At 42.4% G+C, this 17375-nt stretch overlaps 1 protein-coding gene and 1 pseudogene across 1 annotated transcript in view; one reads left to right on the forward strand and one right to left on the reverse strand.

Moving 5' to 3' along the window:
- The window catches only part of LOC149444126 (proton channel OTOP3-like), a 91827-nt gene that overhangs the window by 49890 nt on the left and 24562 nt on the right, over positions 1 to 17375 (reverse strand). Inside the window, exon 2 of the mRNA XM_089654884.1 lies at positions 7377 to 7727. Within this exon, the coding sequence (XP_089511010.1) occupies positions 7377 to 7725 (349 nt within the window). The 5' untranslated portion in view covers positions 7726 to 7727. The remainder of the gene's footprint in view (positions 1 to 7376; positions 7728 to 17375) is intronic.
- LOC149444127 (uncharacterized) lies at positions 14184 to 15356 on the forward strand (annotated as a pseudogene).

A 17375-nucleotide genomic window follows, 5' to 3' on the forward strand; every position in this document is an offset into this window, starting at 1 on the left:
TGGGGGATGTATTTTCAGTTTTAAAAATGTGGCTCTCAAAATAAATTTCAATCGTGGTTTTGGCGAGATTTGGCTCAGTTGAAAAAAAAGGTTGCCCACCACTGACCTAAGGCTATGATTGTGATTATGACGATACACTGTGGCCCTGATTAACCCTTTGCTTACTGGGCCCTTAAACCCCCTTCATGACCAGAGCGCTTTTTGCAATATATGCAGTGTCGGATTTGTTTTAAATGTTGCAATGGTTTTGCGGCTCCCAGTCTTTTTTTCCCTCTCGGAAACGGGTCCAAGTGGCTCTTTATGTCTTAAAGGTTGCAGACCCCTGTCCTAAGACTGTCCAGCATGTCTTGGATCCTAGGAATTGGATGACAGTCAGGAATGGACTTCTGGTTCAAATCTCTATTATAGCAACACAGACTTAAGCTGCCATCTTTCTTTCTTATGCACACAATGGGTGAGGAGTATGACGATTTTGATTCTGCAATCCATCCCCGATTTATCAGATCCTGCAGATATTCCTTAACTTTTTGGTGCAGTGGTTTTGGCACAGACATGTAGGTTCTCGTGACCGGTGTGCTGTCTTTGAGATGAATCTGCAACTGTAAAGAAGGAATACTTCCTACATCAGAGTTATTTTTGGCAAAAGCATTGCATTCTTCCCTTAGCATTTCTTTCACGATTTGTTGATCCTCAGGAGGGAGGTGTTTCAGAGGCACTGGCGGATCCCAGCGCTCCTGATTGTCACCTGCGGATAAATCTCATTTGGATTTCCAATTTTCCCTTTTGGTCCTACCTTGAGTGTCTGTGGTTCAGAGGTCACTGAGTTAGTAAACACATTTGCTGATTGTTTCAATTGTACTTGAGCTGGATATGTTGTTTTTTTGGGCTTGACGCCTCCAATCTTCATTTGACCTGGTAACACAATGCCCTGTCTAGTTGTATTCCAAACTGAAATGGTCAGTTTGGAAAATTGTCCTCTTTGAAATGAGACTAATGTCTCACCAATATGCAGTCCACCTGGCAGGTGATAAGCCTCACTCGGTGTAACCAAAACTGTCTGGGCCTGCAAGGACGGTTTGGTGTGAGCACTAAACTGGATGTATGTTACAGTATTTGCAGGGATTCTTTGGTTCTTAGTACCAGTCTTTACGATAGCACCACTGGTTTCCCTACAGTTGGCTTGTAGTAAGCTTACAAGAACTTCTGCTTTGGGGGTTGGTAGTTCCAAAGCTGTTCTTAATATGTCCACAAAACCTGGGATAACTTTCTTCCCATCAGCAACATCTCTTTGAATGTTTCTTCAATTATATTATAGCCTATAATTGGCTTCTCAGTTACTTTCACATCCTCAGAGACTACTAGTGGTACTAATAACTGCTTGGTAGTATTACTGCTCATTGTAAGCTGAAAGGTTACCTCGATCCAACCTGAGAACGGAATCTCCATCTCATTGGCAGCTTTCCCTTGGAGTACCCCTGGCCCGAGCAGTTCTTCAAACAATCGGAGCACAGTGTGGGGCAGTACTTGCTGTCTCTAGCCCTCATTGAGAATGCTAACCTGAGAGCCAGTATCCCATAAGGCATGGACAGGAGTGTTGTCTATTTCACAGTTCACAAGGCATCTCTTTCCAATAAGACCCAGTAGCTTGTTGTGCTATTTCAAGGTGATGCCATTCACCTTGAAATAGCACAACAATTTTTCAGCTGTCAGGGATAGCCTTTGAGCAGGGCAGGTTGGTGTTTTTCTCCAGGGGACTGCGTTTAACTTTCCAGCTGGGGCTCTGATGGTAGGTTGGGGACTGGTATCTTTACTACTGACATGAGTTGCACTTTGGGATGCAGATTTGGTTCTGACGCAGGTTACCGTCGGTCCCTTAGCAGCAACCCTCTCCCGTTTAACCGATTTTGTTTGGCAGCTCTGCATTGTCTCGCCCTATGTTCAGCTCGACCATAGTTAAGACATTGGTCACATGCAGTTCTCTGATCAGTCTTTTCACAAGATTGACAAGCCCCTGTCCTCCGACAAACCATGGCTCTAGGTCCTCTAAAGCCATGCTCTTTTTGAATTCTCAAATCTTGGAGAAGTGTTTTCATGTCGAACATTTCTTGTTGCATCTGTATTATTATCTTTTCAAGGTCAGAGTTACTCTTTGATGGCTGTTGGATTGCCAGACTGCTTGCTTGTGGTGGAAGCAAAGGGAAGGTGCCTGGTTCCTGAGAACAATGGAGGATGTTGGCCTGGCACTCTCTTCCCTTCGTCAGGTTACTATGCTGAGATTCCTGTTGTTTTTACTCCCTTTCCATTTCCATGTTCGTAGCCTCATTCATCTTTTCTATGAGCAACTCATCTGAGACTGTAGGATCATCCAAGTGTTGTTTTAGTTGGAACCTGATATGGTCACTTCCCAGTCCGGTGCCCGCCGACCTTAAGAATTTCTTTTGTATAAATTCAGTCCTGAAGTATTCATTTGAACCTTCCCCTTGTGAAATGAACAGCCAATGGTCCTTCAATGCAATGGCCCTAAATAGGAAGTTCTGGGGAGTCTCTTTACTATTCTGTGATATATTGATCAATTGGTATAGTTCGAAAGCATTCTCCTCTTTATAATGGCGTTTTAGGAGTCTCTTGAGTGGCACTAGGGTCAGCCCACTCTTCAGCTCTAGCATGCCTCTGAGACTTGACTTGACTAATGGCTTTGACCGCAGCTTCCACAAGCTCTGACATGGGATATCCCTTTTGAAGTCCCGTGTCAATCTGGTGCATGAGGTTAGTATAAGACAGCTTGCCTTTCTGTTCCTTTTCACCTATCTGACCAGCTTTTTACCTATCTGACCAGCAATTTTAATGTCCTTTCTGATTGTAACTTTTGGCAAGTTAGTATGGGAAAGTCTCTGAGCAACTAGATTAGAGTCTTGTTTTGCAGGACTTTCTTTTGAGTCTTTGTCTTTAGTGCTAAGTTCTTTCATCTGTTCCTCTATCATCTTGGCTGTTTCTTGAAGTTTTTCCTGTATACTGTGGTATTGCTGTTTTAAATCCTTTAACTGTTGTTCTGCTTGAGGGTCTTTGCCACTATCGCTTGGTGCTTCCATGTTATCTCTCTTCTTTAACTCACCAATGAATTTCTGCAGAAATTGTGTCACCACTTCTTCACTTTTAGTCTCTACCAGTTCATCTAACACCTCATTCACTATCCGCATGTAATGGCGCCGGGTTTTTCCTTTTGCCATACTTGCTTTGGAGGCCTTTATAAACTGGCAAGTCTCCATGAGATCATCGACTGGCATGTGAATCAGGTGTTCACTGATTTCGTCTTGCAACTTTTCGATATCCATACTCCTAATCTTTTTCTGTAACTTCACCATGGATAGCGTAGCCACTCCTTTTGACTTCCATGACCTTTTGGCGTTCCTTTCACCCGACCCCAATTTTGTTACACATACGGTTAATAATTCCACTGTGTGAAGTATTGGTCGGGTGAAACCAGAAGTGCTTTATTAGAAACGGCTGTAATAAACACAGAAAACTCTTAATGGCGTGAGACCGGATGTTCATTTAATCACGGACCTGCCGGAAACAAAGTGTTAGACTTTCAGTTCCCCCTTCTGTGTCCTTCTATTATAAACAGGATGTAGTTCTGCCATCTTGCGGTGATACTATAAAAATGCAATCACTAGTATTTTCTATTGACAAAGATAGATTATTGTTATATTAGGTATTAGGCTTTGGATTTTAATTTTATGGGGCTGGCTATTTTCTACATCTCTTACATGAGCAGTGTGCTTGAGCTGACAGGGAGGAAGACTGTTTGTAAACAAAACACTCTTCCTCTCTGTCGGTGATTGTCAGTAATCATCGGGCACCGGCGGGTAATCTGGGGCGATCAAAGGGTTAACTGTGTGCTGTGTGCTGTTTTGCTGTGTGTGGGCTTTACACTGTAAGCACACTGCTTTGTATGGCTCTGCTATGCAAAGCAGTGTGCAGGAGCTGACAGGGGAGAGATCTGTATTGTTTACATACAGGTCTCTTCCCTATCAGTGATAATCAGCGATTGCCAGGTGCCAGCAGGGAATCACCGGCCGGGACCCGGTGATCGACAGCCGAGGCCGCTAATGTCTAGGGTAATGCAAATGTATATATATACACGATTTTGCACAGGGAGTCCACTATGTAGTAGAATATCTGCTATAGGGTGGACTTAAAGTGGTTAAAAAACAGAATGCATTACACTGCAACAATTAATCACATCATTTTGGGACATGACAAAGTCGGTGATAGCGGAAGGCTCTATTCCCTCTCTTTATAGAAAGTTCATCTTTTCAAGAAAATCATTCATATCCCTTTTTACCTTTTTCAGGTGAAGCTAATAATCCTACTGGGGCTGACATTGTCCAATTCCAGGGGTCAGGACTTCTAGGACACTGGGCAGCTTTTATCAAAACAATATGGCTACCCTGGATCTAGGACCAATCCAGGGTAGCTTCTGGGCTCCAATGCATCCTCAGCTGAGACTTCATTGGTTTAATTCACTAAGATGAATTTGTTATTTAGCTGCCCTCCTTTTTTATCACATGATAATTTTCTTAAACAAAATGTCAATTTATTACCATGATCTAGGACCAATCCAGGGTAGCTTCTGGGCTCCAATGCATCCTCAGCTGAGACTTCATTGGTTTAATTCACTAAGATGAATTTGTTATTTAGCTGCCCTCCTTTTTTATCACATGATAATTTTCTTAAACAAAATGTCAATTTATTACCATGAATATTTCCAAGGAGTGGAATATTTGTTTCTCCGATGAAATACATTTTGAAAGCCATATTTGCTCATGAATTATTTTATCACAATATCAAATGGCTCCTTTTCCTGTTAATCTAAATTGAAATTGACTGAAAGTCACAATTGTTATTAGCCTGAAGCTACTTTTTAGGAGTGATAGCCTGTAGGACCATTTTGGTGATTTGACTTTAAATTGATTTTCTTATATTTGTTGTTAATTTGACACTAATAATGTCTCAAAAGCACTAGTAGTGACAAACCATGGATAGGAGAACAAGCTGATGCCATTTTTTTACTAAGAGGAATTCACTATATTCTGAGACAGTGTGCGGATGGGTGCCATTTTGTTGTAATCCTTGATGTGTCTGATGAGCCAGTATTCAGCCATTCCAGCACCTGCAAACATTGTGGCCAGTTGGCTGGGTAAACAGTTTGGGGCATTTTAGTGGTATCAGTTTTATTTGTTTTTAACCACTTGAAGTCCGGACACTTTTACCCCCTTCCAGTTCAGACCAGTTTTCAGCTTTCAACACTATCACACTTTGAGTGGCAATTACTCAGTTATACAACACTGCACCCAATTGTTTGTCATTTTTTTTATTAAACAGATGGATAAATGTGTTCTGCTACATTTTTTGCATAAAAGAACCTAGAATAGTGTATAGTATTTAGTCTGTGTGAACGCTATAGAGTCTACAATTTCCTTTAGATTTACCAGAACTATGGAATAGGAGGACCCACATGAACAATCCACTCAGTTTGTATCAAATCAGGCAGGCCCATGCATTACATAGCTGATGGTAAATCTAAAGGAGATTGTACAGTCAACAACAAACAGAAAGTTCTCTTGATCACAAGTGGAGTAGCCTAAATTACAAGAAATCCCATGGAGGATCACTTCAAGCCTTGATGCCCTCTAGGACTGAGGATGATGAAGCAACTAGAAAGAAACAACAGATAGAGAGGGCGCACCCACCTAGTGCATTATCCAGAGAATGTTTAATAAAGATCAAAATAAAAACTACTCGCAAGCATAAAAGATTACACACTCATGCCACTCATCCGTGGCCAAATGGAACCATAGCCCAGACATGGGGAAACCACAACGGGGTCCTAAAAGGCTAATGCATTTCAAAGGTATGCCCTTCTTCCTCAGAACCTTTCAGGACCCTGGCGTGGTTCCCCCGTGCATGGGCTATGTTTCCATTTGACTATGGATGAGTAACATGAGCGTGTAATCTTTTATGCTTATGAGTGGTTTTTACTTTGATTTTTATTAAACATTCTCTGGTTAATAGTACTAAGCTGCTGTACCCTCTCTCTCTCTGTTGTTTCAGATTGTACAGTGTATGACCACCTTAAAGGAAGAAGTAGGAAAGTGGGTGGAAATAAAAAAGAGATGGTGTAGTAATGAGTGAAGCATAGTCCATAGTGATAAAGCATGCCCTATTCTGTGATGCAGTAAGTCAGTGGTGCATGATGGGATATGAAGTTTCCTGGATTGCCACATGATGATACAGGAAGTGATGAGCTCAGAATTATTTTTTTACATTTTGAACTGAGAGGTGTATAGTTGTGCTCAAAAGTTTGCATACCCTGGCAGAAATCATGAAATTTTGGCATTGATTTTGAAAATATGACTGATCAAAACATCTGGTATGGCACCCGACAACAGCTTGACTTGCCTTACTGGGCTTTTTTGTGGCATTGGTGCAGTAAAGGCTTCTTTCTGGTAACTCGCCCATTCAGCTCTTTTTTGTTCAAGTATTGTCATAAAGTGCTCCCTGAAACAACCAAACTGTCTTTTTCTAAAGCAGCCTGTATTTCTCCTGAGGTTACCTGTGGGTTTTTCTTTGTATCCCTAACAATTCTTCTGGCAATTGTGGCTGCAATCTTTCTTGGTCTACCTGACCTTGAGTTGGTATCAAGAGATCCTTGAATTTTCCACTTTTTAATAGGTGGTTGAACAGTACTGACAGGCATATTCAAGGCTATGGATCTCTTTTTATATCCTTTTACATCTTTATAAAGTTTCATTACCTTGCTACGCAGGTCTTTTGACAGTTATTTTCTGCTCCCCGTGGCTCAGTATCTAGCCTGCTCAGTGTATCCACTGAGAGAGCTAACACACTCATTGACTATACACAGATTGCAATTTAAAAAGCCCTAGGTGTAGGAAAATAACCTTTAATTGCCATTTTAACCTGTGTGTCTGTACCAAGGCCAAACATTCCAGGGAAAGAAACAAGCAGCATAATGCATTAAATTATAATACCCCCCCACACACACACGCTGCAAGCTGATACATTTCTGCTTTAAATAAAGTACATTGGCATTATCAGTCATATTTTCAATATCAATGCCAAAACGTCCGGATTTCTGCCAGGGTATGCAAACCTTTGAGCACAACTGTAAATTGAAAGCTGCCATGGACTAGATAAGTGAGAGATAAGTACATGGGCAGAAAATACATTAGAGAAGGCTTCTATGTATATGAAAAGTGAAATTTTGCCAAAAAGGCAAACTCAGCCTTAAAGCCAGTGTTTCTTTATATTAAGTTGACTCTAAATGACAAAGAGGTGATATATAGTATACAGACCCCTTAGATACAGTGCTCCAGCATGGTGATCCTGAAGTATGGCTGAAAATTGTTTCTTGCGTGTTCTCAGCAGATAGAAGAGTATCCATATTGAGCTGCATAACATCAACACTGACAAGAAGATATTTGAGTCCTGGGAAGGCATGGAACTGAGAACCACGCTGCTCAAAAAGGCAGCCCCCAGGAAGACCACATTCATTGCCATAAGTCCAGAGAAAAGTCGTCCAGATACTCTTGCCCTTTTATGGTGAACCACGGTAGAAGTGCAGTTCCGGTGAAGCCAAGAATGCTCATATCCTAAGTCCACATGATCGTGGGCAACATTCTGGTTGAGATCCATAGCTACCATATCTAGGAGAGATTACAAATAAATAAAAATTTGAAATCAGCAGTGCTTAAATTAAATTACATAAACAGTATATTACACAACGTATAAATGGAGGCTAATTCTAATTTCTTGTGCAAGAGATGAGTGAAGTGAATAAGATCTTACAGAGAATCCAGCAAGTTTGCTACAAGCCAAGTATGCTGGTAAAGGCCAATTTGTATTGCTGACAAATCTTATATCAAAGGATCACCTACAAGTTCACTACCTGAACATAAAGTGCAAGTGGGCCCCCCAAACAGGAAGTAGGGGACATTCCCAGTTTAACAGTATTGCCCTAATAAAGAAAACATATTCTATGTCTTTATCAGGCCAACAGCGTCAGTGGGGTGGGGATATTCTCCCATTGTCTTCTTCCGCAGTGAAAAGTGGGATCCCCTCTGCTCACCCTTCTAGGTAAGCAGAAGTAACCCAGTAAACTTTGCTACATTCATTGATAAACTAGTTAGTGACCCCATTTTATCAGTTCACTATAAGTAAATTTAAAATGTATCCATCTGGGGAGGTGGAGGGGTGTTAACATTTATTTTGTCAAAACTGGATGTTTTGCTAAATATCTAATACATACATGAGAAAGGGAAAGCAAAAATAATTCAAGATGTCCAGTGAGTTATAACCCTTGCCTTAATGTCCTGATGATATTAACATATTAATGTGGTTCTAAAGGCTTAATTAAAAAAAACAAAAAAAACAAACATGTCTATCCTTACCTGCTGTGTGCAGTGGTTTTGCACAGAACAGCCTATATCCTCCTCTTCGCGGGTCCCCCATCAGCGCTCCCTCCTGTCGGGTGCCCCCACAGCAATCTGCTTGCTATGGGGGCACCCGTTGCTCCGTGTGTCCATTTAGACACTGAGCCACGGTTCGGCCCTGCCCCCTTTCTCTTCTCATTGGCTCTCTGGCTGTGATTGACAATGAGGAGAGAGAGTCCCCTGATAGCCGAGACCCCAGTGCAAACTGCTGTATCGAGGGGGGCTTAGGTGAGTATTGGGGGGCTGGGGGACAGGGAAGGTTTTTTACCTTCATGCATAGAATGCATGAAGGTTAAAAATCTTGAGCCTTTAGAACCACTTTAATTTGTGATTAGGTCCAGATTCCAAGCTACCATGGGTTTGAGGAGAATCCTGTATGTTTGAAGTTCAGTTCCAACAAATATATGATGAAATTTGTTGGGCAAAATTCTTTGTAAACACAATGGAGTTTATGTACTAAAACTGGAGAGTGCAAAATCTGGTGCAGATCTTCACAGAAACTTCAGCTTCCAGTTTTTTGTCAAAGTTTAATTGGAGAAGCTGAAGTTAGAAGCTGAATGACTACCATGCACAGCTGCACTAGATTTAGCATTTTCCAGTTTTAGTAAATCAACCCCATTGCACTGCATAACTTATGCAGATAGATTACCTGCCACATAAGGGCTTTCTTATGTGCCAGCCAGGCCACCTGGATTAGCCATAGGGAACACCGGGCTTAAGGAGAGCGGCTTGTTGATGACCGGCTGCACAGCAGGAGGTAAGCGGTGACCTCGGTCTGGTCAGAGCTAACACAAACAGCAGCTGCTGCTATGCAGCTATGCCCAAAGCAGGGCTGACAGTAGGAGCGGGAGTGACAGCTCCAGTGACAGGCAGGAAGTGCCAACGAGGACACAAACACCTCCCTGGCTGGCCGCTGCATACAGCCACACTGAAGGGACAATAGCGGCCTCTCTCCTTCACCCGCTGGCACACTGTGACAACTCGGTGGTGGACTGGGCTGTCTCTTTGCTGGGTGAGCTGTCTCTTTGCTCGATGGGCTTTGTCTTTGCTGGACGGCTGTCTCTTTGTTGGGTGAGCTGTCTCTTTGCTGAATGGGCCATCTCTTTGCTGGATGCAGCTGTCTCTTTGCTGGATGGGCTGTCTCATTGCTGGATAGGCTGTCCCTTTGCTGGATGGCTGTCTCTTTGCTGAACAACTCCGTGAATATTTAATCACCAACTGCCCACCGAACGTGCGCTTGCCCCAGTCCCCCCACCTGGAAAAATTGGCTGCTCAGTCTAAAATGCCTGGGCCTATTTTTTTGTCCCAGTTCGGGCCAGGTGCCAGCCCCCTCACTATATAGGATTGGAAGACATGACAGGCTATGTGGGGAGAGTAAATTGCTATACAGTGCTATACTGTGCTATATTGTGCTAAATTATTGTGGATTGCTATTGAGGGGGGCTATATCCTTGTTTATTCCCTGGTATTCACAATTTCGAGATCCAACAGCTCTTTTTAGGACTTCCTTTTTCCATGTGTCAGTAACAACTTTAGCTGCTGGGCCCCTTCTTTGCAATCTAAAGTAGAACCTCTGCTCTACTTGCAATCTAAAGAACCACTGTCCCACAAATATATTCCCCCTAAAGCCAAAGCTGCCATTAAATTTAGGTAATCCCCTTAATGAAAAATGGCAGACAGGCCTATAGTGCGAGACAAAAGTTCTACATGCAGAACTTTTAGTAGGGGATGAGCAGGTTCAGCAGGACAAAGAGCACCTTCAGCACAGCAGTGGGTTTTGTTACAGAGAGGCAAATTCACCAGCCCCCTGACAGTGTGTACTGGCTCGCTTTCATTAGAGTAAAGGAGGGATGGGCTCCTCTAGGCACACCTGCCCTTAGCCTATTCATTGATATATGTGCTCCTACTATGGAGGCTCTGGAAAATTTTGCAAATGTGTGCAAAAAAACCCACTATTTTTAATACAAACTGTTAGACAGGGCCAAACTGGTTGTTTTGCAGGCTGACTGGTAAGTATTGCTGGGAAATTGTTTGTTTGTTTGTGATGTACATTGCCCTTCCATGTGCACCTTACTGCTAAGGCTGGTTATAGGTTGGTATGGTTGCCATTAGAGTGAACCAGCCTTGGATTACCAATGACCCTTGTATTTTGGAATACCAACAATCCAGCTGCTGATGCTACAAAGTAAACTTTTAATTGTCATATGGTCACCATGACACGCTCCTAGATTCTCTCCTAGCCTATTCCAGTGCCATACCATACAATTGCTGTATACAATATCTATGGCTAGTGTAGCTTGACTAATACACTCTAATATTTATTTCAAGATACATGCTGCCTCTTCTCTCCCTCTTAAATTGTGACCTTATCAAGGTACCCACATACTGTCCAGTGACTGCACAATATTTATGTGCTGTGTCTCTTCATTTTATGTTGCAGCCTAACTAAGCTTGTAATCAGAGTGGAAAGCCAGTTCCTCCATAGTTGCAGGGAAAGATGACACCACATTATTGGCTGCAGGGTTTGCAGATCTATAAGTGGCCCAAGGCCCAAAAGCAAAGCTGCCAATACATGTCCATGTAAACTGCAACCCAGAAGGTGAACTCAATTCAAGTATTTGTGACATTCATACTCTCCCTCTACTAACACCTGTCACCAGAACACAAACATTTCTCTTGAAAGACACAAAAAGCACCACTTAGTTCACTAGCAGAGAGAAGCAAATTATATATATACATACATATACAGTTGTGGTCAAAATAATAGCAGTCAGACATCACTAACCGGATCAATCACTGTTTTTGGTATAAATGATATTTTTACATGGCAAATAATTTACTAGCAGGTGTAGTAGAGTAATAGAAATCCAACAGACCCAACAGTCATGACATGCATGCTGCTGATTATGTGTAATTGAATCACTAATTGAAAGGGGCATGTTCACAATAATAGCAGTGTGGAGTTCTATTAGTGAGGTCATTCATTCTTTGAAAAACAGGTGGCAATTATTGCCCTTATTTAGGGAAGGAAAGCAGCAAATGTTGTACATGCTGGTTACAGTGCATTTCTCTCTTAAATTCTGAGAAAACTGGGTCATTCCAGACATTGTTCAGAAGAACAGCGTACCTTGATTAAAAAGTTGATTGGAGAGGGGAAAACATATAAAGAAGTGCAGAAAATGATAGGCTGCTCAGCTAAAATGATGGAAAATGCTTTAAAATGGCAACCAAATCCTGAAAGACATGGAAGAAAGTGAAAAACTACCATTCGAATGGATAGAAGAATAGCCAAAATGGTGAGGACTCAGCCAACAATCAGCTCCAGGAAGATCAAAGAAGGTCTAAAGTTACCTGTGAGTACTGTTACAATTAGAAGACGCCTATGTGAAGCCAAGCTTTCTGCAAGAAGCCCCCACAAAGTCCCACTGTTGAAAAATAGACATGTGCTGAAGAGGTTACAATTTACCAAAGAGCACATTGACTGGCCTAAAGAGAAATGGTGCAACATTTTGTGGACTGATGAAAGTAAGATTGTTCTTTTTGGGTCTAGTGGCCGGAGACAGTTTGTCAGATTTCCCCCAAACACTGAATTCAAGCCACAGTACACTGTGAAGACAGTGAAGCATGGTTGCGCAAGCATCATGCTATGGAGATGTTTCTCATACTACGGTGTTGGGCCTATTTATCGCATACCAGGGATCATGGATCAGTTTGAATACATCAGAATACTTGAAGAGGTCATGCTGCCTTATGCTGAAGAGGAAATGCCCTTGAAATGGGTGTTCCAACAAGACAACGACCCCAAACACACCAGTATATGTGCAACATCTTGGTTCCAGACCAACAAGATTGACGTTATGGAGTGGCCAGCCCAATCCCCGGATCTTAATCCAATAGAAAACTTGTGGGGTGACATCAAAAATGCAGTTTCTGAGGCAAAACCAAGAAATAGAGAAGAACTGTGAAATGTAGTCCAATCATCCTGGGCTGGAATACCTGTTCACTGGTGCCAGAAGTTGGTTGACTCCATGCAACACAGATGTACAGCAGTTCCCAGAAACAGTGGTTATAAAACTAAATATTAATTAAGTGATTCAAAGGAAAGCAACATCTTCAAGCATTTTTCAGTTTATATAGTGAATGTTTAAGTTTGTAAAGAAGAATACAAACACTGCTATTTTTTTGAACAGTCTAATATTCACTTTTCTTCAATTTTTTTAGAGGAACAACACAAATGTGATATATTTTTCTTCATGTTTTGATTTGGAATAGAATGTGTAGTGTTCCCAATGCATTTGTGTGTATGGAAATAAAAGCTATTAGAAGGATTTTGAGCTTCATTCACTGCTATTATTTTGAACACAACTGTGTATATATATATATATATATATATATATATATATATATATATATATATATATATATTTTTAAACTATCTAAAAACAATTCTGTACAAGACAGTCATCAAACAGGAAGCAACAACAGTCTCTGAATGATATTTAACTGTAATAATCCCAATAGCAAACATACTTTTACACTTACTACCACGAGTCTGGAAAATTAACCCATTTCCAAACTTTGAGAATGTTTCATCTAATAAAATAGAAATGTTCCAAATCTTCAATCTCAGGCTACATTATTAATAATATGATGACCAAGCTGAACTTTGGAAAACACTTGATAAAATCCTGATAAGCAGGTTTATCCATGCTGTGGGAACTAAAATATTTAGGACACCTTTGCATCTGGAGCCTGAAGATAAAGGGGAACTTAACCCAAACTAGGTTGTGAAACAGAGACCGAACTTTTAGTATTTTGCTCTATCTTAGATGACCTAGCAGTAGAGGAATCATGAAACTTCATGGTTGTGAATCTAAATATAAAAAGTCTGGTGAGTCTGCAGCAACATCTAAGTCTTCAAATGAGTTATCCTTGCCTTCCTGTATAAGCTCTGCCCAGTCTGCCTATATGACATGGAATTTGTTGGTCAATATACTTCAGTTAAATATTTGCCAAATTGATGCCAAACAGATGACAAAGAGGTTTTCTAACCTGTCTGATCAGTTACCCCCAAGAGTGATGCAAGCTCATCTCCTAAATCAGCTGAAAATGGCCAGACCATGTGACTATCAAATCATAGCTATGGCCAGGTTCAGAAGACCATGAACTCTGTAAGATTACACTGGTTAGGTGTAGTCTCTTAAGAGAGAGAAATGACTGAATTCAAAACACCCAGAAAGGCCTTGCAGGGCTTTTAAATAACATCTGTAGCACTACCTCCTGAGGATTTGCTGAATTATTTTCTGGCTCTCAATCTCTGGACCCCACTCTGAAAGCCCAACACCTGCTGACACTCCTCTGACCAGAGTAATTGTTACCAAAAAGTAGACTCGCACACAGGTTAGAGTGAACTGATATTTAGTTTATGTTAAATGTAACTATAAGCACAGTAGAACAGTGCATAGCAATGTGTGTAGACCTAGTATTAGTTATCACTGTTAGCAACTCTAAAAGGAACAACACATACAGCAAAATCTCAATCAGTGCTGAAAGTCCTGTTATACAGAATTTAACCCAGTGCCTTGAGTGAGGTGTTTCTGGTCCCCAGTGAGCAAGGGAGACTATCAAAAGGTAATGCTAGCTCACTTTGTCAACCTTTTTTCAGAAGTCATGCTTTTCGGAAAGTGGTTCCTGCCTTCTTCTGCATCCATTCCTTTTAGCGTCAAGACGGACTTTATCAAATTTGGGGAGTCTGGTCTGGTGCTGAGCCCTGAAGTCTTGGCAGGAGAAACTGTCGAAGATGAAGCAAAAGTTTGGACTTTGACGCCTCAGAGAACTTAACATTGAAGGGAAGACACTGGTACTCTGCAGCAAAATTCTCCCTGTGTTGCAGTACCTTGCCCAGGCCTGGCCCCACGGGTCACACCTGCAAGGCCATCACCAGGGCGGTGTTTTACTTCATCTGGGGCTCCAAGATGGACAGAGTGAAGCGGGCAGTCATGTTCAAGGAGCTCCTCAAGGGCGGTAAGGGTGTGCCCAACATTGCCACTCAACTGAGGGTGTTCTTTGCCTGCAACTGCATCCATAGGACTTTGCTTAACCAGACTATGGACTCTGGCGGAAACTCCATGTCACGTTTTTTACTTTTGCCCCTCCGGAGGTCCCTCGGAAGGGACAAATGGACGAGTTCCATCCCCTACAACTGGGACACTCCTTGGTATTACTTGGACACTTTTAAGTTTATCAAGGCGCAGGGGCTACATGGAGTCAAGCCCGACTTGTGGAAATCAAAGACTATCTACAAGCTGATTAGAGCAAAGGACATTTTGGAGTGGGTTACAGGCCTGCCTTCAGCCACTTTCAAGGTGGTTTGGAGGAATGTTTCTTCAAAGAGACTCACCAACAGGCACATGGACCTGGCATGGATGGCGATCCAGAGGGGGGTTGCCACTCAGGGCATTTATGCATGCCAGGAACTTGAGCAGATACAGGCACTACCCTTTTTGCTTCATCCAGGAGGAAACTGCTCAGCACATTTTCTGGGAGTGCTCTTTTGCTCAGGACCTGTTGAGGGCCTTGGAACCAGAACTCAAGGACTTTGTGCCACAGACAGCCATCACACACTTCGGTGTGTTGAACGGATTTTTCTGTGGGACTTTTACCCTGGAGGACATTGACGGCGCCTGGAGGATGCTGTGTTGTTTCAAGGATGCTTTATGGTGCTCCAGGAAGTGCCTCATCCACCTTCGGGAGAGGATGTCCATTGAGGACTGTTGCAGACTGGTCCACAGTCTGCTCAGAGACTATAACTTGATGGACTTTAAGGAGAAGGAGGATGTCTGAAGATATTCCCTTCCCCCTACTCTACCTTGTGTGTCTTTGTCCTTTCAAAAAAGCTTTGGGCCTGTGAACTCTGTTTCCCCTCCCTCTGTCCTCCTTCCTATCCCCATCACACCTGTTGCTTATTTGACTTGTTTGTAAAGTCGGTAAGGTTTTGCATGTTACAGTTTATGTTGTGGCGCCTTGTAGGATGTGCGGAACCGGGGTTTAACTCAGGCGCTGCCCATCTGACATTGCACTGCCAGGTTACTCTGGGGGAACCTTAGGAGACCAAAAACAGTCTCGGGGTAAGTGGCATCATGCATGACGTGATGGTTCGGGGAACATTTTGCTCCGCACACCATGTTAGGCATCATACTGCTAAGTGAATGTATTTATTGTATGATTGGAAATGTATTGTTATGTGGTGTATTTATGCGCCGTGTCACAGTACAGGGTGGAATGTACCCCGATTGAGTACCTTGTTTTTTATACATATGTAAAAAAAATTAAGTATGCATATAGGATCAGACCTAGAGTTTAGCTATAAAGTATATTGACATATATCTAGTACACGAGGCAATGGTTTGTATTCCACATATTTGCATTTTTTTTTTTGCAGTGGATAATGTAGAAATCTCAAACTATACTCTATGATTGACTGAGTGGCAGGTGTTTTTATTTGATCTGATGACATACAGCTTGTTAAAGCTGGGTGTATCTGTAATTAGCACACACAAAGAAATGATGCACACTGCTGAATTACATACTTGGGAGTTGTCACTTGCCAAAGAATTTACATTGCTGTTTATCTAGCCTGAGATTTATACAGCCTTGCCAGATGGCAGAGCCAAGCTGGTGTCCTCACTTTGCTCTACTTCTGTTTGCACAATACAGCTTGGTCACCCTGTCTCCCCCCATCTGATTTAACAGTACACTGAGGAGTCTTCACTCTGCTCTCACCTCCTGTCAGTATCTTCCTTTTCAGCACATGCATGGAATGCAAATGTTTGGCCCTATTGACCAGAAGGTGGTAAACAATAGTGCATGAGCCACTATTTTCCTGCCCCCAACACATGCTACTGGCATGACGATTTGCTGCACCTCCTGTCAACCTCACCTATTAAAGTTAATAGGTGCAATGCAATCACAAGCTAAACGCTTGACTTGCTGATCTGAAACAGAATTTCAATACAAAATTCCTTGTGAGAGTTAAATAAGCCCCCCCCCTTAACAAAACAGACATGTAACCAGCTCTTGACTGCGCTATAGCCAAAAGACGGCTACAGCGCGGTCGGCTAGTTCTGGAAGGGCGTCCTTTTACATCATTTTTTTCAGCAGATATCTGTTATATACACTGCTCAAAAAATTAAAAAAGTATAGCATCAAGTCAATTAAACTCCTGGGATATTGATCTGGTCAGTTAAGTAGCAGAGGGGGTTGTTAATCAGTTTCAGTTGCTTTGGTGTTAATGAAATTAACAGGTGCACTAGATGGGCAACAATGAGAGGACCCCCAAAACGGGGTTTTACAGGTGGAGGCCACTGAGGGTATTTCCGTACTCCAGCCTCAGGAGCATGGAGGATATTCCAGGAGAGAGGCAGTTGCTCTAGGAGAGCTGGACAGGGCTGTAGAAGGTCCTTAAACCATCAGCAGGACTGGTATCTGCTCCTTTGTGCAAGGATGAGCATTGCCAGAGTCCTACAATATGATCTCTAGCAGGCCACTGGTGTTAATGTCTCTGGCCAAACAATCAGAAGCAAACTTCATAAGGGTGGCCTGGGGGCCCGACGTCATCTAGTGGGCCCTGTGCTCACTGCCCAGCACCATAGAGCTCGATTTGCATTTTCCATTGAACACCAGAATTGGCAGGTCTGCCACTGGCGCCCTGTGCTTTTCACAGATGAGAGCAGGTTCACCCTGAGCACATGTGACAGATGTAAGAGGATCTGGAGAAGCCGTGGAGAATGTTATGCTGCCTGTAACATTGTTCAGCATGACCATTTTGGTGGTGGGTCAGTAATTGTCTGCAGAGGCATGTCC

The sequence above is a fragment of the Staurois parvus genome, unplaced genomic scaffold (assembly GCF_062004578.1).
Source record: "Staurois parvus isolate SC_StPar_1 unplaced genomic scaffold, SC_StPar_1.0 ptg000813l, whole genome shotgun sequence".
NCBI lineage: Eukaryota > Metazoa > Chordata > Amphibia > Anura > Ranidae > Staurois > Staurois parvus.